Consider the following 27,135-nt stretch of genomic DNA (forward strand, 5'->3'; position numbering starts at 1 on the left):
TTTTCGACGGGGTAGAAATATGTATATGTATGTCTTACTACTATCCCCCATAACTGCACCAACAGCCTTATTACATGCCACACCATGACGGCGCATAACACAAGGTTAAGGGGTGTACAAAAACTATAAAATCGGAATTACTCTGCGCAACGTCACTATGACGCGGCTGTGCGGCTGGGTCGTTTGAATCTACGGTCGTAAAACAGCGAGCAGTCGTCGATGCTCGTAAATGCGAACATCATTATCGGCTTTAAGGCTGATGAACATTATCACGCAGGATTAAAACACGTACATATACATATGTATGTGTGTTTAATCATAACAATCTTCAACTTTGGTGAAATTACTACTTCTTGCGCTTTCTCCACGAGTTTGTCATAAAAATCCACTCCCACATGCGGTCGTGCGTTTCACACCTTACTTGCACAACAAATCACACTGCTAGAGCGCATAAATTTTCTACTTTACTTATACACTTCTGCTACTCGTACTACCAAATCCGTTCATTTACTACATATAAAAACCTTACCCAGTTTTATCACCAAGCTTAGCTCTCTGCCTCGCGCAACCCCTAGCCATACACTTTGCTAGTCTAGAGTGCAAGCGTGACCGTCACGGCGTCCTTTGGTTTTCGTCCTTTTCATTTTCATCGTATTGTTATCAGGAGCTCGCAACTCAGAACGCTCTTGAAAAAGGCTAATAAAAAAGTCGTAAACTCTTAAATGGACGCTTAGAAAGTGGCTTTCCGCTACAGAACTTTGCAGTTGTATGGGTGGAATGAACTTCTATTTGCTGCCATAGCATTTTACGATCGCGCAAGCACAGTTCTCCTTGCGCCGCTGTGTTTGTGGGTTGTTAATTAAGCCTGAATACTAAGGGAAATTGCTAACAAAGTTTATGGTTTCGCTTCCATAAAATTGTTTATTAAATAATTCGCACACATACACGTATAGCAGTTTGAACTTTCTCAATTCGGCCGAATGCGCTACAGTTCCCTTTGCAAAAGCACACAAATTCGTAAACAAACTTCACAAATGTGCACAACTCATATTTAATAAGAGTAAGAATACATACTCTTAGTCATACTTACATACACGCGTACATATATGCTCATAAATAATTTCCTTCATATTAATTTATGTACCATATGTATGTAAGAATTTCTTATGTACGTAAATATGTATCTGTATGTAAAATTAGTTTTATTGGCAACAGTATGAACCTGTAGACTAAACAAAATAAAAACATGAGAAGAAAACAACAACATTACCGAAATTTCAGTCAGTCCTGCCAATGTTGTTTGGAGGTGTCGACGATCGTTTTCGAACCTGGCGGCGTGCTCTATTCGGGCGACTTCATGCTTCAGCAGCAACCGTAAAATAAAGTAATAAACACAAAAATAAAAATAAAATGCACACTGAACTGCTTTATAACATCAAAAGAAGTTCTCGTCAACAGTATCAGCTGCAGCAGGAAAAACGGAAGCATTGCATTACCAGCAGCGAACGCGCCAAGTAAACAAGTAGTGACCCCCATAAGATGCGTACAGATCGATCGACACCTCGAATCGTTTGTAGTTTTGTACCATACATGTGAAAGACCGAACCTCGTATACGAGTAAGTTCTCGTCCCACAAAAAAAGAATAGAAAATTGTCTGCGTAAAATTTGATTGCAGTGAGACAGAAGCGTTCGTTTTTTTGAAACAGCTATAAAAATGCGATCAAACTGGAAGCGGTTGAATTCATTACTTTATGTGGCCGCATTAATAAGGCATTAAAAAGTTTAGCACTTGTGATACGACAATATCCACATTCTCATACTTTAATGCATACTATGTTGTGTATGATTGGACTGTCGAGGGTGCAGGTATTGTATACATCCATACACATGTACATATACATACGCACATGTTGGAAAGTAAACAAATCGCTGTGTTATGCTTTTAATTGCTGCGAGTTCAAAGTGATCGCAAAGATCAAGGTGTGAAGTTTGTATTTGATTTCAATGCATACATATACACACATACATATGTATATAATGCACATCTTTTTTAATATTTCACATCATAATTCAATGAAATATTTTCACTTTGTACTGCTTTACGGTAAATACGAATATGCATAAATATTTACCAATTTGCTGCATGAATGTAAATTCATATGTAAGAGGCATGTATGTATATATTAATTTTTAACTTTAGATCCCAATACTTAAAAGCATTTCATCGACAAAAATAAATTAATATTAAATAGCTAATAACAATAACATGTTTTTTCACAATCGAAAATAATATTTCTTTTTTTATACAAATGAATGTTGCACAGAGTTTACTAATTTTTTCACATATCGAGAGACATGCAAGAGAAATATTGTATACTAAATGTGTACATTAAAATACCAAGAAGAAAGAATTGGCTGTTAAGACGGGCAATTCAAAAGGAAATTAAATTTTCTCGAAGAAGGGAACAGATGAAAGCTGTTCTTAAATTTCCCGAGTAATTGATATTACATCCCTTGAAAATGGAGTACAAATACTCCTCTACACTCTATACAGAATAAAATAATTCCTTATCCCTTTCTTCATCTTTCTTTTTCTGAAAGATGCCTTAATGGTCTCCTGCAAACATGAGAAGGAACTCACTAGTTCGGATCCGATCATGAGAAGTGGTAGTTCTCATTTATATTGTATAATCACGATTGAAAATAAAATTTTGTTTTAAACATTTTTTGAAATTCAAATATAATATTTCTTATCAATAACGTCTGATTGCACTAATTAATATATGTGAGTATGTACATAAATATGTGTACATCTACCTATGTATGCACTTATATAAAATGAGAACTTTTCACTCGTATTAAAATGTAACTATGTATGTATATTCATTAGCTGAACCATATGGATTTTATTTAACAGTGCATGTCAGAAGCCATATCTTAGCTCCCACTATCCAGTTCTCTATAACAAAGCTGCTCTCCCGGAAAAGGGTATCAACATTTCTCATAAAAACATAAATACAAATACACTCATCTGAATTTATTTTCTCCAATTTGTTTTGTTCTCTCATTCATTTCAAAGTACCTACCGCGTATAGAGAAATTGGGAGAGATAAGTATATTGGAAACCGGCTTTTGGCGGAGATACTCCAATAGGATAGATGCCGAATGGTAGCTGGGTGGTTGTTTAGCGTTTGGGTGTTCATTGCTGCCTGGCTGCCTGGTTAGCCGTTTATGTTCCTGTTCTTCAACTTCAGTTCTTGTCGGACATTGAATGAATACGGTCGAGTTCGTGCTGAATACGCGCGTGTTATTAAACTCTTCATTTATGAGAGGGATGTGTTTATAATTAGAAAATAAAATTTAATATTTTTATGAAAAATTAAACATTTAACAACAAAAAATATTTATCGTATGCGTTAAGAATAATTTTCGTTGTTGTCAGTGAATTTTCGATAAAAGGCATATTCATTCAAACGTTTTTAATTAAGCTGTACGAAGGTAATTGAACTGTCTCGCGTCGATTTGTCGCAGTTGCAGACGCTATTCATTGGTATGTATTAACACGCCGCGCACATCTTCGCGATACATATTTTCTATGGACACATTTATGGATATACCATATACATATGTACAACCGAACATACGCATCAGCTATTACACTTAAAGCAGCAAATGCACTTATGTACATTCATGAGCGCGTACAATTACCGACGACGGCAACAAAGTCGACGATTGTAGCTTCATTTGTTTAACACATACCAACACACGCACACCCATAAGTTCTCAGTTCGCTGATGACGGTATGATTGCTGTTAACGGTATGATTCCACACAAACGATAGTGTCATCAATCGTGCCGCACGCCTCCTTTTATCACATTCGGCACACATACGCGTCGCCAGAGCCGTGGCCGCGACCATTTCTCATTGCGCGGTTCGATATCAAAGTTAAATAATACAAACAATACCCATAAAAAGATTACAAAAATACTATGCCGGTGTGGTACAACAACATCACTTTATTAATTACACAAATATCGAATGCATTTTTATCTCTGGTTTCTCCTTCGCTCCGGTCAGAAAGTTAAAGTAATAGGCAAAAACCAGTGAATACCCAAGGCTTGTAGTGAGTGTGTACATAAGAAACGCGTTTATTTGAAAAGTGCAACGGCGAAAAAGTGAACCATCAAACAATCCAACAACTTCCCTACCAAAACGGTACTAAATAAACTTGCGGCTTTCAACAATCAACGTTTGCCAGAAACATCGATGCATTTACGGCTACACTGACCAAAAAGTGCAAAATTACCGAAGTACCGAAATGTGTTTATCTCTAGATACGTGTATGTCGTTGCGTGCCTGTGTATAAATGTACTGAGGAAAATAAATATTGGCAGGAAAACAACAAATATTTGCTTAAGTGCCAAGTGAAGTGAGTTGGTTGTCGCCCCACACGCATACACATACCCAAGCGTTTTCTATTGTTTTCCTGTTTGGTGTAATATTTCTGTGTATAATTATTAAAAACCATCGTTCAAGCATAATAATCGTTTTCGTTGAAAATTTACGCCAATGTGATCGTTGCGAACCCGCGGCCAGTAAAAATAAATACATAATTTTACGTGCTTACCTCTGGATCTAAGAAAAATTATCCGATCATCGAAATGGATTCTGCCCGCACTCTTAATTGGTTATTGACTACAGCACTCTGTGTACTCCAATTAATAAGTGAGTACATCTTTACTAAAACCTAATCACAATTAAATGATAAATGATATGTATATAAAATTATATATGTATATGTACATAAATACTTGTATCAGTGTCACACATACTTTCATGGCTCTCAAAGGTGATACCTAGGCATCTTAACGTAAATGTTTATATAGATTTATCGTGTGTGACTAGATTAAATTAAAGTTAGGTGAAAATAATACCTTATAACAAACTAATAATACTTATAATGAGCGATCACCACGAATCGCTCTGAAAGACCTGTTGTGTCTAGAATCCGCAAATGCATAAATAAAAAAAAATTGCTAACTGAACCTTTTTGTAATATATTCCTTCAGATTTGTCCCACCAACGAATTTTTGAAACGCTCGAATTTGATTATACTTTTTGCCTTATTTTTCGGATGTGTGTGACTGACTCAGCCAGGTCAAAGCTAATCAACGTTCTTCTTGGCTAGTTTTATAGGGTAATAGTATATATTTATCGAAGCAGGGGGGTCTTGACATGCATGCACACTTTCAAGTTACCTGTGAATATAAATAAAGATACATAATTAAGTTTATTACGAACAACAATCTAAATGTTTTTATTTTTTTAATGGGCGACTGTGTGTGTATGTGTTTTTTGCCAAAACTACATAGTTTAGCATTAGCAGTTGTGTACCAAAATGTTGTGGATATGCAAAGTAGGTGCCTTGATTAAATTTTGGCGGTCAATAACTATGTAACGAATTGTTCCAAAAGCTCGTCTCAAACCTGTTATCGCATGTATATTAAAATTACGCCGCTACTCTTACTAGGTACAACAAAATAGTATATATTATCCACCTTCTGAATTGTGGTTATGACTTCTAACCTATTTCTTATTCTTCCAACTGTAAAGTAACATGAAACAGGTATTGAGAATGTAACAATTACTTCGTTCGAATCTTAATTTATTTAAATAGCTACTCAAGTCCCTAAAGATTCTAAAGGACAGTATTAGTTAAAGAGCCGGCATTATTATGCTACCTTTATGTATAGTATACTTATCTATGCACATACCCATTTCTTCACGTATGTAGTGCGTACATAAATTTTCACATATACATACATGCATACATATGTATAAGTGATTATTATGTGGCAGCTTTATATTATTATACTATGTTGTACCATTGTAGTAAGTAGTAGTAATACTTGTACTTAGGTTCAGCACTATGGTTCTTTCCGTTTCGTTTCGCTTTGTCTTCTTTGCTGCCATGCTGGTATAAAACGAATTAATTTCTATGGTTACTGATTTCTTCTTTTGTGTAATATTAAGTCGGATCTATTTTTATGCACGAATGTGCTTCCTCCATATGTGCAATTAGCCACTGACAATGCCTTTGTAAACCGTACCCAACTCAGTTTTCTTACGCTCCTTCCGAGTTTCCTTGTGCGGCCACAAGACAATATTTTCCTTTCAGTCGCTGTCAGTGCCTACTTTAAATCTTGTATTTGTTGGTTTGCATAAATAACTTGTCATAAATTAGTCCACTTGAAGAACTCTTAAAGGACAAACTTAAGAACAACACTGAAATACTATTAGAAACTTGTTTTTGGTACTGCAAACAATGTTGTTCACTATTCCTTTGTATTTGAGCCGCCGTCGTTGCAAGTAATCATCTGTAGTTTCTTCTAAAGTTTCAGTTTCATTTCTCGATATCTGCTTATTTCGCATTAAATAATTTCTAAGCTGTTGTATCTACATCTATTAGGAACGAAGGTTCTCTCCTTTGTTTTGACGTCGTTATATTATTTATACAGTCCAATTCGTATGTTACGGGAATTTTGAAGGTTCATATTTCTGCTGTGAGCGATTCTTGGGCACTCGCGATTCTATATTTAGGGATTTAGGCGATTATGTATATCTCAAAAGCAGATATCTATACGCCTACACATTTCTTCTAAAACCCGATGAAATAGTATACATACAGTAATGGTTCATCGATACTTAAAAGCATAAGTTTAAGAATTATACAAATTATTGACTGTTTATTTACGGTTGCTGAGATATTATGCCTGAAATTTTTTATCTGCTTTCATTCCTCAACAAATGGTATCATCCATTGTTTCTCTTCCACTTGTGATTCATGCACAATCACTTTCGCGAATCTCGATGTACAATAAAATGCTTTCAGCAGCCACGGCAGGGCTAACGAAATCAACAATAAAAGCAAAGACAACACCGCTGATTGCCATTAATGCAGTTGCTGCCATTCAAATGTAGCGGCAGCAAACGGCGCCAGTTTAGGTCGGTGCAGAGTACTCTCATGGGCGTAGCGAATATGCTTTGAGGGGGAATTATCCAAGTAAGGACGAATCGGAACCAAATTGCCAGGTCTCCAGCATAGCCACTACGTTGCATAAATTACAATGTGACATGGGGAAAATTGTATCACAAGTTCTCAAAAGGTATGCATTTAATGAAAAATGTGTGAAAAAACGCTCTTGGCATACCAAATAAGATGAAAAACAAACATACGAATATACATATATGTATATTACTACCGATGCATTTTATGGCAGCGATACGCATACGCTCCCGCGAGGTTCTAGCGTTAAAACGTACTTAGGCAGTTACACGTAAGACACCGGTTACAAAAGTATTTGTGCAACGTCAATAAGTTGGCATTACCTGTTTGTACGTTACGCCACTGTAGCGAATAAGCCCTTTAGCAGCTTCAGACATTTTTTGTATTCAACAGTCAGTTTGTATGTCCGCGCGCCAATTGTCTGCCGACCACTCAGTTTAGCCTAATTATCTGGTGTAGGCACTTTTGTTGTACTACATACTACCTCATCTTCTGGTTCCTCATATTCTTACTATTCGCCGGGCAAACTTCATCAATGTGATCACAAGCATCCGTGTGAAATGTTGGACACTAACGTGCGACTTTTGTTGCGATAGTATTGGAAACTTGCGCTTCTACCTTCTTCCAAACTGTATATACGAACAATTTGAACTCATCGCCCCAATTTTAACAGCCCGCATTCATCTTTAATTGTGAACACTTCTGCGAAATCCGTTAAACTCAGGTAATATGCTGCTAAAGCTATAGAGATCTTCTGAGTGAATTGTATTCGTACCTTCACCATACTCCGTCTAAAGCTTTGATGCGTTCATACAATCAAAGTAAATCTGGCCCGACCTAACAAAAATTCCTCGAGAAAATATGATGTTTTTTAGATTTTAATTAAAGGTTTACATTAAAGATTTTTAGCAATTTTTTTAGCATCTGTACATCTGCATATAGTATATGTTTTATGTTATATGCACATACAGTAATTTTACTTCAGCATGCCTTCCTTGATAAGGCTCAATTACCTCAATAAAAAAATTCCTTAATGATCTGAGATGTATTATCCACTGAAGATTAGAACGAATACGGAATAATTCTAAAATAATAAAATAAATGGGGTAATAACATATATTCAACATAACAATTAAAAATTTCTTCATAAATTTGACAACAACAAATACCAACAAGAAAAAACGTTAACTTCGGTTGCACCGAAGCTAAATACCCTTCACAGGTGCATTTCTGTTAGTAACTATCTGTTCAGTTTGTATGGCAGCTATATGCTATAGTAAACCGATCTGAACAATTTCTTCGGAAATTACATTGTTACCTTAAAAAATAATCTATACCAAATTTCGTGAATATATCTTGTCAAATGTGAAAGTTTTCCATACAAGAACTTGATTCCGATCGTTCAGTTTGTATTACAGCTATATGCTATAGTTAACCGATCTGAACAATTTCTTCGGAGATTATATTGTTACCTTAAGCAGTAATCCATGCCAAATTTCGTGAAGATAGCACGTCAAATGCGAAAGTTTTCCACACAAGCCCTAGACTCCGATCGCTCAGTTTGTATGGTAGCTATATGCTATAGTTAACCGATCTGAACAATTTCTTCGGAGATTACATTGTTGCTCTAGAAAATAATCTTTACCAAATTTGGTGAAGATACATACAGACGGACGGACAGACAGACGGACATGGCTAAATCGATTCAGCTCAACATACTGATCATTTATATATATACGTTATAGGGTCTCCGACGCTTCCTTCTGGGTGTTACAAACATCGTGACAAACTTAATATACCCTGTTCAGGGTATAAAAACTGTATGTGTAGTATACTACTTAATCAGAACTATTTTTGATCGACAACTGAATGCCTACATGTATTTAAACATATGTGGATATACATATGTACATATAAACATTCGTGTACACTGTAAAATTCTCAAAAAAAGGTTTACTCAGTTGTCATTGGAAATGCGAATGGTTGAGTTGCTGTCTTTATGGCTTCATGACACATAATGGAGAGGATCGAAAAACCGTGAAAAAGTCCTCATAAAAGGTGGAACGAAAACAACAACAACAACAAAAACAACAACCGCAGAAGTCGCAAGACCGTCGATTGTGTGTGTTAGCCATTACCACTGAGTACAAAGTTTTTCTAGCCATTAATGGATGGCGACGACCTCAAATGCTTTCCAACATCACTCCACACACACATACATATGTATGTATACACTTGAATATGCTCGTAAACAAATGTACGTTTGTACGGGCTCGAACTTGCATGTCCAATCATACCGGTGTATATATGTACATATGTCTACTGGTAATCGTGCATATACATACATACATACACATATATTTATGCAAGTGTAGCTCCATATTTCAAACATTTGTGAGCTTGTCGGTTGCTGTGATGTCTGCCCGTGCACTTCCTTTCCTCCTTCCGCTTCCCTTGCCTGGCTGTCTGTCTGCCATCGCTATTTGTCTGGCTGCAGACGCGGTCCTCCATGTTGTTGCTATTCGTGCCGTTGTTCTGCAATTTGCCCGTAACGAGAGTTGGTTTGCACTCTTGTCTTGCTGTTGTGCGACTTTTATTTTTTTCCTGTCTGTTTTTTGGTTCGGCGTTACTCTTTCTTTTGTAAAAAAATGCTTGTCCCTACTGTTGCAACCGAAAGGTTGGTTATTTGTTCGTTATTGTTGACTGTTGCAAATACAAGTGCTTGCGCGTCGTTGAGCTTTAAATGAGTTTTAAAACTTTTGCCAAAGCCAGAAGCATCATTAAAGCATATCTCGATTTCAAATTAGTATCATTTTTATCGTAAACGATCTAACTTCATTACACATAAAATACATAGCTGATTAATTCAAATAATATCCTACAGCTTCCGCCCAATCAGAGTCATCGCGATTCATCACTACGCCTCAAAGTCAAACCGTCGTAGAGGGCGATCCAATTGTGTTTACATGTCGGGCAAGTTCTGCCGATGGCCTCCATTACGCTTGGCTTCATAATAGTAAGTAAAAGTATGCTTTATATGAGGTATGCCTGTCTTTAACCTCATATTTTTGACTTCAGATGTGCCGGTAAAAAATTCGACTCGTGTGCGACAATTGGAATCAGATCTTCACATTGAGACAGTACAGCGCGATACCGATGTCGGTGATTATGTTTGCATAGCGACTAGTACAGCAAGTGGAGCTCGTCAAGCTTCACCCCCGGCGCGACTTAATGTAATATGTAAGTAGACTTTTGCAAACATTAGTTAAACTCATTGGAAACAATATACATTTCTTTCCTCTTGAAGTTTTTAATTATATTAATTTATTAATTAATTTAAACTCTATAAATAAAAATGAATAAAATTTCGTAGTCATAATCAAATAATGAATATTTAAAGTGAGTAACGTCTGTCTTGACAGATCTGCTACGAAAATTAGGTCCTACGAAGTCACGAACAAGCTGGTTTTTTTATCAGTTTATTAATTTCAGCCTTAATAGACTCATAAGCATTCATTTCTTTTGATTTTGAACCGCGAGTTGGCGTAACAACCGCGAATCAGTTGTCCATAAGTAAATAAAAAATCACTTCAATACGAAATGCCGATATAACATATGTTAAGATAGCTCCAAAATAAGCAGTTGGTAGCATGTGTTGCACAGATTTTCGATTTAGTGATGTTTTATATTCGTTTTGTTTACTTTTCATAAGATACATCAGCGCCAAGTTGCAGACTTCTTCAGCTTAATTGACTGAAGTTTATGTTCTTGTGGTTATTTGTATGTAGTTTAAGTTTTCCCCGTCGTTTTTACGCTGTTTTCTGTTGTTGTCAGTACATTAAATATGGCTCCACACACGTAGTAGAATATGCACCTATAGGTGCCTCGTGTCAATTCTTCAAATGGGCGCTCCAACTGCACTTGCTCGCCCCATTTACAATAATATTAATTTTCAACTTGCCTCTTCATTTGTCTTTCCATATATTATGGGTCGATTTCTCTCTCCAAATGTCTTTCAACAAATCATTTACGTCTCGAGCGCATTCTCGTTATTTATGTATGTACATAAATATAGAACATATGTATGTACATACATATGAACACAATTTCTATACACTTATTTATATGGAAGGAATTTGCCTTATTATAAAACTTCATCTGCATTATACAAATGTTCATTGGGAATAGATTCGATAATCGCCTGATTTTCTTACATTTTGATGTCAAATTTTACTGTATACTATACAAGGTTTTTCCGGAAAGTAATAGGACTGAGTCGATTTAAAAAAATGCATTGAATTCGTTACAATGCTTTAAAAACTTTTAAAATGGGCTCCTTCTGTGTCGAATCAACGCTGCCAGCACGATTTCCAAGCATTGAAGGCATCACGGAAGCCATTCTCAGGAATAGCCCTTTGTCGTCTCAAAATACTTGCCTCAGATCGGCCTTCTCAGGGAAGAAAACAAAAAAGTCTAGGGGACCACATTTTGTGTAGGGCGGCTGCGAAAGCGTTGGGATGCCGGCCTTAGTTAGGTAGCTGTTTTATATATAGTATCTTGAGGACTTCCACGTTAAACTGGGTCTTGACGGTTTGTCCAGGAGGAACAAATTCGTGGTGGACGATGCCTTTGATGTCAAAAAATACAATGTGCATCGTTTTCACTTTGGATTTGCTCCTTCTTCCCTTTTTTGGGCGAGGAGACGCAGGCGTGCCATTCGGAAGATTGCCTCTTTGTCTCGAGATCATACTCAAAGCTCCTTGACTCGTCACCTGTGATTACGTTATTCAAAAATTGGAGGCCACTTTCACACTTGTTCAAATTTTCTTAACACACTTCCACTCTGTTCTAACGAAAAAATTAAAATGCGGTGAAGCCATCTCAGCCGAGACATAAAACCAGTTTTTGGAAAATTTGGCATGCTTGTACTGGCTCAAAAAGGGTCTATTTTAAAGATTTGCAACTGATTTAATGTAATTTAAATGCAAACCTATAAGATTTTTATGTGATCTTCAGAATATACTTATATTTTCAATAGTCTTGAAAAATATAAAACATTTCACATAATACCAGAGTATAATAACGTAGGCATGTATGTTACATAGCCACCACCCCTTGCCGCCATTTTTCTTGTTCTTATTTGGTTTTAAATGTGTGTGCGTATATTTGATATACGCACATACATATAACTTCACGTGGTTCTGCCCAAGCCAAGTCAATTTTATTTCATGATTTGCTGAAGGCGACATTGCCTCCACCGCTATCACTGTTCACACTGCTGTCTTCCCGCTATTATTCTGTTATTCGTCTGCGTTCAGCTGCTGCTCGTAAAATTTTATGCGTTTTTCCGGCGTTGAAAACGAAAATGAAATGGAAGTTGGTGCACAATTCTGAACAAATGCCAGCTTCTCGTATTCAAGTCAAGCCGAGCCGGGTGTAAATGTTATAAGCGACTGTAATGTTGGTAAACTTTACGTAGCAAATACACAGTATATATGTACACACATATCTGTATGTGTGTGGGATATGATTATGTGTGTGCATAACAAGTATTACATACTCTTGTTACGAGTGTTTGTATGCGGGTGGGTGATGGAAAAGCAGTGGGACATGGCGTGCGGAGGGTCGTTAGAATGTTTATTTCGTTAGTTGTTGGGTTGTGCTGATGTTTTGCCGTTTTTAACGATTTGCCTTTTTATTTTGTTTTTATGTTTTCATGCCGCTCTGCTGCATTTAACGACTTTTCTCCGTCTTCTAGTGTTATCCGGCCACCCCAATTTCAATTTTATAAGCCCGCTTGTGCATATGTATGTATGTAGGTATCGGTGTAATACGATTATTTTATACACTCTGGTGTTCTTTACAAATGTTCTGATTTTTCCAACATTTCCTTAATGTTTTAGTTTCACTTCCATGCATATTTGTGTTCCTTAAATACCATTTGGTTATAGAAGATAAGTCTGAGAAATGAAGTATGGAGTCTCGTTTTTCGCCAAGTGATTGGGTGGCATTTGGCGTATTACGTCTCTCAAGATGTAGACAAGCAACCCCGTGAAGATTACATTCCAATTGTATAGGAGCAGCGACTGACTTTGCAAACATTGTTTTTAGCGATTGTTGGCGATTGTTTCAATGTCCTCATTCATACTCAACGACATTCAGTGGATCCTTGGTTTGCCATTCATTGTCAGACAAATATTATTGCTTTTGTTCGCTTTCTTTGTTGTAAGGGGATTGATTTTGTTGTTTTTGCTCTCCTGTTGTTGACGTTTATTGTTTACATTGATGCGTGGGTTGGAGTGCTGTTGACTGTTATGTTCACTTCAATTGGGTGGCAGGGTGGTACAGGTACATATGTACATATATAGGGTAGCATATACAGCTTCTTTGTGGAGACGGTGAGAAAATGTGTGTTAATATTGCATAAAAACGAAAATTGGTTAGCAACGAGATAATCTTTGACAAAGTAATTAGGCATTGAACAAAAATTTCAAATTTTAATACGAATTATGTATGAATAACACAGGGAATATGTAAGGGCATACATATATGCACTTTTTTATAAAAATTAATTTTTTTATTTTATTCTTAGCAAAATACCTAAATAAACTTAGATTTAAGCCATTAAACTTTTTTGTCAATGTCTGCTTAGCAGCCATCTGTCAGTTAAGTTCTGGCATACTTAACCAAGACTTTTTCTTTCCCCAAAGAACATTTTTCTTTCCAGAACTCAACTAATAAACGACTGCTAATCAGACATTGAGAAAATTGCCCTAAATAATTACTATAAAATCGCCAGAATAAGTCGGTAATTCAAATTAGTAAACAGTCCTCATTTCATAATCACAACGTTTTCGAATACTATTTTGGTTAATATTTTTAATTTCATTCAATTATCTTTGATAAACGGACTAGTTTTCATAAAATTTGTCAAGAAAATTGTATACAATTTATAGATCCCACTATTTTCAGTTCTTATTAATATTTGGTGTTTTGAGACAGTTTTTTAAAGAACAATACGTACAATGAGCATAGCAAAGAAATTGTCTTGCGCCTGTGCCGTCGGAAACTATGTTAATAGGATAATTGTCATTCATTCACTCCTGGCTGACATTTAATAACTGACAGATTGTCTCGCATTTATTAGTTCAATAGAAATATAGTTCTGAGTTGCAGCTTCTGACTCCAAGAATACATTTTAAATAATTTTTTGCCACGCCCTCACAAACACACTGGGATGGTGGGTGTTTCACTGTGTTACTGAAACGAGTTTCGTAGTATTTACATATGTATTTATATGTGTGTGATATAGATGGTTGCTTGCAAATTTACATGTACATACATATGTATGTATTTACTTCCATTTATATTCGTCAAGTCGAAAGGCAATTGAACTTACATCTCTCCTTGCATCGTCAAAGGCGCTGCACCGTAATCACTTCGCGTTAAATTTATATCCGTCTTTTAACACCTTCATTTACCTTCGAACAATCAAAGTGAAATATTTCTCGCACTGCATTTCCAAACATCGTACTATAAACAAATTTTTTGTAAGGCTAAAAATAAAGCAAACATGTTAATTACAAACGCTGCAGCAAGGTATAATTGATTGATAAATTTAACCTATTTGTTTACTTAGTACGAGTATACGAGCGCTGGTCCGTCAGGGATAGGTAGCGAAACAAAGGAGACTAGAAAAATGTACCAACGTATATATTGTATGTATGTACATAGTGCTGGAACTTCTTGTCGTAAACTGAAAACTAACTACGCAAAGGAATGGCAGCCGACAGTTAATATTGGTGTGTTAATTGGCATTATCTACGTGAATTATCTTATATATGTATATGCAGAAGTATTTTTAAATTTAATTGCTAAGTAAATTATACGTGTGAGTTCAATTTTGAAATTTCCTACCGGCACTCTATTTATGTGTCTGCAGGCATTCTGCATGTTCATATACTTTTTATACTCTCGCAACAAAGTTGCTAAAGAGAGTATTATAGTTTTGTTCACATAACGGTTGTTTGTAAGTCCTAAAACTAAAAGAGTCAGATATATAAGGTTATATGTATATACCAAAGTGATCAGGGTGACGAGTAGAGTTGAAATCCGGATGTCTCTCTGTTCGTCCGTCCGTCTGTCCGTCCGTCCATGCAAGCTGTAACTTGAGTAAAAATTGAGATATCATGATGAAACTTGGTATATGTATTTCTTAGCTCCATAAGAAGGGTAAGTTCGAAAATGGGCAAAATCGGCCCACTGCCACGCCCACAAAATGGCGAAAACTGAAAACTTTAAGTGTCAAAACTAAGCCATAAATAAAGATATTAAAGTAAAATTTGGCACAAAGGATCGCATTAGGGAGGGGCATATTTGGACGTAGTTTTTTTGGAAAGGTGGGCGTGGCCCCTCCCCCTACTAAGTTTTTTGAACATATCTCGGAAACTACTATAGCTATGTCAACCAAACTCTATAGAGTCGTTTCCTTCAGGCATTTTCATGTACAGAAAATCACTAAAAGCGCGTTAATCGACTAACTAAAAACGCCAGAAACACTAAATTTTACGGAAGAAATGGCAGAAGGAAGCTGCACCCAGGCTTTTTTTTTAATTGAAAATGGGCGTGGCGTCGCCCACTTATGGACCAAAAACCATTATTCAGGAACTACTCGACGGATTTCAATGAAATTCGGTATATAATATTTTCTTAACACCCTGATGACATGTACAAAATATGGGTGAAATCGGTTCGCAACCACGCCTTCTTCCAATATAACGCTATTTTGAATTCCATCTGATGCCTTCTCTGTATAATACAATATATATGTACATTAGGAACCAAAATAAAAAAATATGTAAATGACGGATAATGAAATCTCGATTATCACTTTATCATGCGAGAGTATAAAATGTTCGGTGACACCCGAACTTAGCTCTTCCTTACTTGTTCAATATAAAAAATTCATACAAACATTGAATTTTACACAACTTAAGAAGTACAAGTACAACACCATAACAAACTATGTGTACCTCGACTATCGATCCTTAACTACTGAAATTAGACGTAAATATAGTATTGAAATTTATTAATTATTAATTTATAATGGATATGAATGCAGCAGGATGAAATACATGATTATAATTTCTATTAGCGCTATGTATTCGTATATTGAAATTGATTACACTACTCTCGCTATACACTCCAAGCTAAGTAGCTGCCAATCAATCAAAGCTTTTATACTCATACTTAAAAAATTCGTTCACCACCCTAATTTGCCAGCCACTTCAGTTGCCAATACTCCTTCTTACCTTTCTTTAATATCTTATTTCGCCAATTTGCAGGGATTCAAGCAGCTTCCGTGCAATTGTTAAGCAGCAATCACAATGAAGTCACTCTCAAGTGCCATGTGGAGGGCTCTTCTGGCGACGGAATGCTCGAAATCGAATGGTTCCGCAACAGTGAAAAATTGAGTACCCTCAAAAATATTGAACTGCAACAAAATCGACTTATTATACGCCAACCCAGTACCGCAGATAGCGGACTCTATCGCTGTATAGCCTCTAATGCCGCTGGGCGTGCGATGAGTAAGAAAGGCTACGTATTACAATGGTCGAACAACAAAAGTGGTTCGCTTGAACGCGATATCGCCAGCTTTACGTCTTCCAGTTGCATTCCGCGACTCAAGAAAAATCAAAAATTGCCCATAGAAACCATGAAACAGATATTTCTTTGCCGTGGCAAGCGCGGTGACCAGACAAGCGAGGACAAATTACCAGCCGCTACAGATGTTACCATCACAAAGGGACCAGTCAGCAAGCAAGTCAAAGAGAATGAACCTACAGAAATGATTTGCTTACATTCAGTGCCGGAAAAATATCATCAAGTGCAGTTACGGTGGCGAAAGGACGGTAAAATATTTCGTATGTTGGAACTCGGTGCATCTGCTACCACATCCTTGTCTGCACCCACTGAAACCGGCAAGGAATTGGCACCACGAGAAGATACTCGTATAGTGCTCAACAGATCTAATGGCTCATTGCTGTTCAGCAATGTGTTTGCAAGCGATGCCGGGCAATATGTTTGTCAAATCTACGTGGACGGTCTTCGCCCCATTACTTCGGAACCTGCCGAGCTACAAGTCATCGAACAGTTAAAGTTCATGCCGCAACCGACGTCAAAAAACTTAGAACTGGGTAGTGTTGGGAAGGTGCATTGCAAGGCGCAAGGAACTCCATCGCCCAATGTCAAATGGATACGGGTGAGTAGAAGTTGCATGCCACAAGTAAAGTGGCATTAAATATACAATCCTACACATGCTAAAGAGCTTACATGCTGCTGCTGATGATGGTCATTATAATACGAATATTCAGCACAAGCTACAGACAACGAAAAGATGAAATATTAAATGTTCAAACAATATGGCAGTGCCACAAAAGCTCAACGGCTTTTTCACTTACCATTGTCTACTTTAAGTAAAACTTGGTGAATGCTTCTGTTCACTTTTCAAACAAAGGCACAATAAACGATCAAATGGGCATGAGAAAAGAGGCAACTTCAACATGCCTCACTGAGTTTCTTGGCTCTTGTTTTTTGACAAAGAGAAAATAAATATCACATAAAAAACTCTAAAAGTATTGCTAAACTTGAAAAACTTATGGTTATATACAGTTTTAATAAATTTTAAAATTTAATCATCAAATACTGCAAGTTAGAAATCAGCTGCACTAGTCCCAACTTTCGTTTATGGCCCCACAAATTCATATAGTTCCTATATCCATTAACTTTAGTACCGTATATTTTATGGTACTGTTTGAAAAGGACTTTAATGGATAGGTTAGAACTTCATGCATTACTTTCAGGTTGACTGCAGCACAAAGTGATAGATTCACTTTGGAAAATGAAAACTGCGGTTACCCAAACTTGTAGCCAATATAAACACAAAAACATCTGAACAGCAAGGCGAATTAGTTTGGACTATTGCTTCAGCGTCCGCTTTTATGCACAAAAATACATTCATAGACGTATGATTACCTGCGGTGGTCCAATAGTTGCACTATTTTAAAACGCACGCCAACGTGTCGGACACTCATAGTATTTATAGTATGCAGATACCACAAAGCTGACGAGCTCAAGGGTATGGTTCAAACAAATAATCGACAAATTGCTTCTAACGCCTGAAAAAAATTTGAAAACACAGCTTTTTTGCTTTAATACATATCCACAAACTTCAAAGGATTTACATTTATTCATCCTAGTTGTGGTTTTTTCTGGATATATAACATTTTTTTAATCCTTAATGGATTATTACGTGTGCACATATGGGCTACATGTGGCTGAAATTTCCGTACAAACTTAGTAATATATTTTAAATAGTAATCAGTAATACAAAATATTTTTATTAACATTGCATTCATCAATTTGCGTTTAGGAATCTGGTGCTCAATTGCCCGAGGCAATCGATGACATCAACGGTACGCTAATATTCAAGAACGTCAGTGCTGAGCACCGCGGTAACTACACCTGTGTAGCGAGTAATTCGCAAGGTCACATCAATGCCACTGTTACCGTAAATGTAGTAGTGGCACCACGATTCTCCGTTGCTCCCGAAGGTCCTATCGAAACTGGTGAAATGGGGGTGGCGGTCATGCACTGCCAGGCAATTGGCGATCCCAAACCAACAATAAAATGGGATAAGGACTTGAAGTATTTAAGCGTGAATAATACGGACAAGAATCGCTTTCGCTTCTTGGAGAATGGCACGCTCGAAATACGTGACGTACAGCCGGACGATGAGGGTCGTTATGGTTGTACGATAGGTAACAGTGCTGGACTGAAGCGCGAAGAAGTGCGATTCGTTGTGAAATGTGAGTAAAGTTAATTTTAATCATTTTCAATTGACTTTAAAAATAATAAAGCAAGAAGTAGTTTGGGCTAGGGGTTTCTTAAGAGCGAAATATTTAATTAACGGTTCCCTTATATTTTCGTAACTATTGCAGCCTCTGATGCAACATCGGAAGAATCCGGTGATGGCTTTCTAATTACACGAGCTGTTCTCATCACCATGTCAGTAGCTTTTGCTTACATAATTTTGGTTGTTGGTTTAATGATTTGGTGCCGCTTTCGCCGTCAAGCGCGTAAAGCACGCCTTAATGAAGCGAATAAAGATAACCCTGAGTCCGGTGAGATGGGCAAACTACCCGAAAACGAGCCATGCCTGCCAGATCACGCTGCTTCGGGAAAAGTACGCAAAGTAAATGGTAACAACAACCCGCGTGGCAGCGGCAATGAAGCAGCGAAATCCGATGACACTGCTTGCAGTAACCACTCGAAAGGCTCAAAACGTTCGCACGCCTTGGATCAGCTTTCTCTGCCACGTTCTGGTATCTCGGAGTTGATACAAATAGGTCGCGGAGAGTTCGGTGATGTTTTTGTAGGGAAGGTGAAAGCTTCGGTTATTCGCCAAGTAGATGAAAAAGATATCGAATCGGAAAGACACAATGGCAGCGATAATAATTCTGCAATCACTTCAATCGAAAAACGACGCTCGAAAACGTCAATGGATGACATCGAAGAGATACGGGAAGAGCAGGAAACAGGAAGTGCCGATGGTGATACGACTTCTACAACAACAGATGAATACAAATTAGTGTTGGTTAAGGCTTTGAATAAGTTTAAGGATGAAAATGTTTGTCAGGAGTTTAAAAGGCAAATCGATATGTTTCGTGCAATTTCACATAAAGGTGTGGTCCGATTATTTGGCTTATGTCGTGAAAAAGATCCTCATTATATGGTTTTAGAATACACTGATTGGGTGCGTGCAGCATTAAAATTATAACAGTGGATTTAATTTAATTATTAATACAATTTTTACTATAAATAGGGTGATCTGAAGCAGTTTCTTCTAGCCACTGCCGGAAAAGTAAATACTTCAAATAATTCTGCTCAATCGCCTCCACCATTGCAGACCGGACAAATTTTGGCGGTGGCATACCAAATTGCACGCGGTATGGATGCCATTTATAGGGCTCGATTCATACACAAGTAAGAATTTTACATTCACATGACACTTTAGAAGTTTCATTATAGCATTTTAATTTACCATTATCGTCGTTCTTTAATTTTTTAAGGGATTTGGCTACCCGTAACTGTGTCATCTCTAGTGATTTCATTGTAAAAGTATCATATCCCGCCCTATCGAAGGATAAATACAGCCGCGAGTACTTCAAGCATCGCAACACTCTTCTACCCATTCGTTGGTTAGCACCCGAATGTATTCAAGAGGACGATTTCACAACTAAGAGTGATATCTTTGCATTCGGCGTCGTTGTTTGGGAATTATTCAGCCAGGCCACGAAAGTTCCTTTCGAAGAGCTGAGTAACGAAGAAGTCATACAACGCAGCCAATCGGGCAATTTAGATTGGGCATGTGCAAGTGGTACACCGGATGGTCTCAAGGATATTTTGGTGAGTATAACATTCATGATACATATAATAACTTAAAATAAGTTAATATTTATTCGTAATTAATTTACTAAGAACATTTTTTTTTTGTTTTAAGAATGTTGATGAATGCATTTGAATACAAATTTAACGGTTTTTGTATGTCTTCTTTCTTTTATAGCTTACCTGCTGGAACTCGAACCCTAAGGAACGACCCTCATTTAGTCAACTGTGCTCAGCGCTCAGTAAAGCAATGCAAAACGGTGATAAATAATTTTCATAAATAATATTACTTCTACTTAAAATATGATTTTACGTGTAAGTAACATATGTATATATAGTATATATATACATTTAATTAGCTGCATAGATTAATTTCGAGGGATTTTAGTGTTAAGTCTAAAAAATTTTATTCCAATAATTATCAGCTAAGTAGTTTCCAGAATTCTAAATGGTTTGATTATATAAGTGTATGTGGACTTTGACTGAGCAGTTGTGGAAAATGTGTTAAACACATCGATAGAGAGTACTGGTTTATTGCCGCCTAAAGTTTCTTAGAAATTACCCGCCAATCAGCTCCACAATATTTATGAGACAACTGGAAGAGTACAGATAAATGCATTTACTAGATTTAACTAATAATCGATTTGGTTGTACGAAAGTATTGGTCATGCATATATTTATAGCCAGAAATAATGCAAAAGTAGTATTTTAATTACAACATTTACAACAAAAATATGTACATACACATCCCTTATATACATACTATAAGATATTTATAAAATTATTTGCAATGCATTGAAAACTAGGGGCAGCTACAGACCGAAATTTCCAATTAAGTTTTCCTTAGAATAATTAACATGTGTACATACATGTTTTATATGTATGTTTGTAGATATATAGTAAGGTGGTTAATGACATCTTCTTCAAAATGTATTATATGGTATGTGTACTTTGAGCTCATATTTATTTATTTTGTACATTTTTTGCAGTGCAAACGCACTTTTAGTCTTGTTTCAATGTCCATATGTATGAACTTGATTCAAAAATCAGCAACGAATAATTTAGAGTAACATGCAATAAGTTTAATCATATCTTAGGGCTTTATATTAATAAGTTACTAGCCATTTTAATAAGCATACAATCATAAGTCATAGAAATTCCACTGTACATACAAAATATGTGCACATATACATAATATTCACAACGATTATTTATTTATGTAGAAGCGATATTAAATCCATATAAGCAGACTACATCCACATACATGTGTGTGGTACAAGCATATAACCAGTAAAGCATTTACAAATAAACTAAAGAAAAAATCGCCCAATCACTTGTACATCAAGATTTAAAAAAATGATTACCACATAGTATTTATCTTCATACAGCCGTACATCATACTTATGTACAAATACTTGACAAAATGCCATAAGATACGATTATATATATTATAAGTATTACCCAACTTGGAAATAATGATTTGATGATTATCATTCGTAACTGTTCGGAAAGCATCGAAATTTTATCACTAAAACAAACACAACCGCGACCAAACTTTCGCTAATGTTGTAATAATCAATAGTGTCCATATGCTTCTTGAATGGTTTCTATTCTAGCTTTATAAGAGTTGTATATTCGTATTACTTTTGTATGTTGGTTTCTTCCATGATAAATAGTCATAATAGTATGGTTAAGTTTAAGTTTATTGAAAATTATTAAGTTATTTTCAATTTTTTATTAAAATTTCAATGCAAATCTATAAATTAGATATATAGTAGCTTACCATACATGTATGTAGTATGTATGTATATTAGTGCTAAGTGCAATTTAAGCTTTTCATGTTTGGAAAACAATATTTTTTTTTATAAAAAATACATTTATGTAACCATTAACTAATAAAATATGCAATAGAGATGAAAACAATCCTTGTTTGTCTTAAATTGTCCTCTATTAGCATTCGTTCATAAAATATGCCAATTACAATGCGTGTATACATACATTCATTTTTTTATATGTATTTGTAAACACTTTTCCAACTTACTTCCCATGCTTAATGGAGCAGCCGAGATGCTTAAACTTCTGCACAAATATTACAAATAAATCTGAATGAATGAAAGTCGAGCAAACAAATTAACGCCAGCGCATCGCAAGAGAACACTAATTGTGCGCAAACAAACACACACACCGTCGTACTTGATTTTCACTAGTTATGTGAAAATTGATGTGCTCTTGCTGTTAACTCCGCGCTTGCTTTTGCACACATCTGTAAATGCGCTGTATATACACATTTGTATATACTTAAGTGTACCAATTCAAGAGCCGACAAGTATGATGAAGTTTTCGGGTTAATTGATGAAGCTCATGCTTCATTTCCGTATCCGTTTCCGGCATGAAGCATATGGTACATAGGCAGCGTCAAGAGACGAACTACGGAGCGTATGCGCTACCTTTGGTTAGAATAGTAAAACGGCCCGAGTGTGTAGCAAGGTGAACTTTCGCAGTCACTTTAATACTGACGCAGCCTAGTGAAGTGAGAATCCTTGTATACACCACCCTACACAAGATAGCAGCTCATTAAACAGACAGGAAAATATGAAGAGGAAATAAATGAACCATATTTATTCACTCATTTGTCATGAGTAGAGCTGAACATGCTTGTGTCAATGTTCCCGGTAATGAATAGACAATGAGAACATAACAGGCCAACGCGTAAACTGAACATTCTTTGTTTTTGCTTATTCGACATAGTTTCTGGAGAGTTTATTCGCCGTTGTTGTGTGATTGAGTGTAACGTGCAAGTCCTTATTAAGTGATAATACAGCCTCTAGGTCTGTACAAATTTATAAATAAGCATTTTTAGCGTAGGTATTGAGTAGGAATTTGAAGCAAGAATAGGATTGATATATGTATGAATTTCTACTTGGACACATTTCCACCTAATTTCAGGTTACACCATGAACTGAACATCATTAAATCGACTGATAATATAATATTGGGTAATCGAAAAAGTCTTTTCGTATTTTCTCAATAGATTTTGCAGTCGTATATCTCCAGTGCTATATATTGTGTAATCGACGCTTTTCATAATTCCTGGAATTTCAGGCAAAATTATTTATTAACTCCGATGATGATACAAAATAATGTCTTAAAGACACTACTACTTACATGTCCCAAAAAGAGTATTAAAAAACATCATCGATTGCATAACATTGAATCTAAGTTTCAAGTACAAATAGGCGTCTATAAAATACAAATAAAAATATTAACTGAAATTTAAAATTTAAAAACTACTAATTTTGTTTCATTCAACACAGATGGCTTCAATCAATCGAGGTAAAATATGCAAAATGAGTGAGGAGGACAGCCATTCATTGTTGCAAGACAAATCCCATCAAAACTAAACACACAGAGAGTTGTTCCTTTTTTCTCAAACAAATCACGAATGTTCATGCGCGAACTGCTGCGAAACACATATATAACTACACACTACATATGCATTTTTTCACATGAGACTGCATTGCATCAATCGAAAAAGTTACGGCTTTTTGTTGCTTTTCATTTAGCCAATGCATTTTGTGCAATTATTTTTGTTGTACAACGATGAAAGTCCGCAAGCAAAGACTGCAGGGGTCAATATTCAATACTGCCCTCCAAACTCGAAGCGTGTTTATACACATGGATTAGTGCAGCTAAAACCAACTAGGCACCGCCATGTGTGAATAGTATATGAATATACTTGTATCTAGTGCACTTTTTGTAGTTTTTGTCTAGCTTTTTGCTTGCAAATTCATAGTGAACTCTTCTTCCAAATAAGTGCAAGCACCTGGTGCACACAGAATTCCAATTGAGCATTGTGTTTGTATTTGCCGTCTGTCTCAGGCTGATGTGTTATTTGGCTAACACCGCCGGCAACAGTTGGGCGAAATTGTATTATAAAAGAAACCAATCCATGGACGAAACTTTTTTACTCTTGCAACCAGTCGCTACAAAGTATTATAGTTTTGTTCACCTAATAGTTGCAGGTATCAGGATGACGATAAAAGGGGTTGCTGCTGTAAAGGAATTTCTTACGAGGTTTACTTTAAAACTCTGAATAAATCGAGCCTTTATTAATACTCCACATATTCTCAGCTTGCCAAATGAAGGATTGATCTATCCAATTGAAGGATTTGGTTGAATGTTTTAAATGATATGAAGCAAATCGAGGAGCGCAATTTTTTTCTTGTAACCTCAATATTTTAGTTACAAAGCTTTAACCTCGTGCCTTAATAGCCCTGACAGACGCAAAATTAATGCCCCTTAAGCAACGCTAATGCGAATTGAAATTTTATGGTGACAGACGGCAGGCTTGTGCATTTAGACAGCTGATAGTGAAATTTGTTTCTTTATTAAAAAAAAAAAGTGAAATAAAAATGAATAAGATAAATTATTAAAAGAAATTTTGGTGATTTTGGAAAACCAATATAAATTTAACGAAAAAATTCGTTTATTATTATCTACGTTAAAAGATAATAGAGTGAAATTAATAGCAATAATTGATTGTAATGCGGAAAAAGTGTGCAAAAAAGTTAAGAATATTGGAAAAATGGATAGCAACAGTGCGACATCTGTCAAAAAATTGCAAAAATCGGCCATTTTTGAGCAGTGTTGCCTACTCAAATTTGGTAAATTCCACCAAATGCACGAAATTCTTGTGCATTACAAACTTGCATTAACATGGGTCAAATGCGCAAATAAATGTAAATTAAGCCCGCTAATGCATATTAGCGCTGTCGTCTGTCAGGGCTATAAGACATTTAATGCCTAATTTCTTTAAAAACCGGCAATTTGGGCCACAATTTTAATTTTATAAATTTCTGGGAAAATTCAAATTTAAAATTTCTTTAATACTAAATATATGCCCCATGTGATTCTTTAAATTTCTACATTCTAAAACCAGTAGTTTAAGAGTTATAAAAATGTTTGTATTCGGTGGCTACTTGCTGCACGCTCCTGCTCGCCTAGTAGAAATCTGAGGTTTTGGTACCAAATTGAATGCAAGGCGGATGCACTACAAATTTGCATTGTGGGTAGCATATGCAAAGGGGCCAAATTGGGTACACGGATGCGGGCATATGCAATGCATACACAGAGGGGCGAAATTGGGAACACGGATGCGGCCATGTGCAATGACCGGAAACGGGAACAGGACCACGACCGGAAGTGTGACAACGGTACCATACTTCCGGTCCGAACACTCAACCTTCCGGTATTACATGGGAAACGGAAAACTTGGTATCGTTATTCCACTTCCGGCCGGTTGGGAGTTCGGACCGCAACCGCACTTCCGGTAGGGAACATCCTTTTTCGGTTTGGTACTTCCGGTTTGGAGCCCAGACCGTAAGTGTGGTACCGTTATTCCATTTCCTGTCGAAGGGTTTTCCTGTTTTCGCGCATAGCATATGGTCGCATCCGTGTTCCCTATTTCGCCCCTTTGCGTATGCTACAAGCATACAAGTGCATCGGCCGCCGCTGCAGAAAAAATTACTTCAATTTGGTGCCAAAATCTCAGATTTCTACCAGGCGACCAGCAGCATGTAGCAAGCAGCCACCGAATACAAAAATGCTTATAATTCCTAAACTACTGGCTCTAGAGAAAATGTAAAAATGCAGAAATTTGCAGAATCGCATGGAGCATATATTTGTTAAAGAAGTTTTAAATTTAAATTTACCCAGAAATTTATAAAATTAAGATTTTGGCCCAAATGGCCGGTTTTTTGGGGAGAAATTCGTCAAAATGATTCTTTCTTCTAAGTGAGGGTGTTGAAATAGGGTGTGGGAGGATTTCCGAGTATCTCTCTATTTATTTTGACTCCAAAACTTTTAAATTCGAACAGTTTGTCCACAAACGATTAGTTTTTGACGATAATATCCAACAATTAGGCAGTCAGGATCTGTTGGGGTCTTCTCAGCTCTCTCTTCGCTCCCTTTAATGTCCGTTTGCTGCCCCTTCGTTACATTTGGAAGACTGTGACTTAACTTATTGGGATATTAGCGAAACTCAACCCATATCGAAGTACTACCCAATACGAAATACGCAATGTGTTTAATAAGGCTTACAATATCTTGTATATTATTCAGCTGTTGACGCACCATAACCTCCACGGCGTGAGCAGCAGTGAATTTGAAGTGAAGACGCTAATAGAACACCAACAACAAATGAAAATAACAGATACAGATAGTATATGTAATAAATCAGACATTGTAACGCCCGATGCCCATGGAAACTTCAAACGCTAACATAAACTTCTGCAGCGAAGCAAGTCTGGAGAGTTTGTACATACACATATGAACTACTTTCGAGAGCAGCAAGGCTGTATGAAATGGAAATAAATACGAATGATTTGTTGAAAGATGAAAGCCACAAATTGATGAGCAGCGTGTGATGCCTTGAAAGGCAAGACAACACGTGAATGTGCAGGAAGCAAACATACACACACATATGCATATGCACTCGCTGGGTCAATGGTTCAAATTGTAAACATTGTTTTTAGCGATCTAACACACTAGGCAGCACAATCCGCTCTAGACACACCTAGAACATACTTTGTCAGGCAATGGACTGTCATATTGTCCAAATTT

General features: G+C 36.5%; 1 protein-coding gene across 1 annotated transcript; it reads left to right on the plus strand.

Annotated features, from left to right (window-relative positions):
* Positions 1-2,785: 2,785 nt before the first annotated feature.
* Positions 2,786-22,420, plus strand: LOC105228086 (tyrosine-protein kinase-like otk). The gene is made up of 9 exons (XM_011207703.4): positions 2,786-4,727; positions 9,953-10,084; positions 10,147-10,308; positions 16,413-17,329; positions 18,500-18,935; positions 19,068-19,882; positions 19,952-20,112; positions 20,199-20,535; positions 20,693-22,420. The coding sequence occupies exons 1-9, from the start codon at positions 4,664-4,666 to the stop codon at positions 20,783-20,785; spliced, it is 3,117 nt and encodes a 1,038-aa protein (XP_011206005.2). The 5' UTR covers positions 2,786-4,663; the 3' UTR covers positions 20,786-22,420.
* Positions 22,421-27,135: the final 4,715 nt, after the last annotated feature.

Source organism: Bactrocera dorsalis, chromosome 3, assembly GCF_023373825.1.
Source record: "Bactrocera dorsalis isolate Fly_Bdor chromosome 3, ASM2337382v1, whole genome shotgun sequence".
In the NCBI taxonomy this organism is placed as follows: Eukaryota; Metazoa; Arthropoda; class Insecta; order Diptera; family Tephritidae; genus Bactrocera; species Bactrocera dorsalis.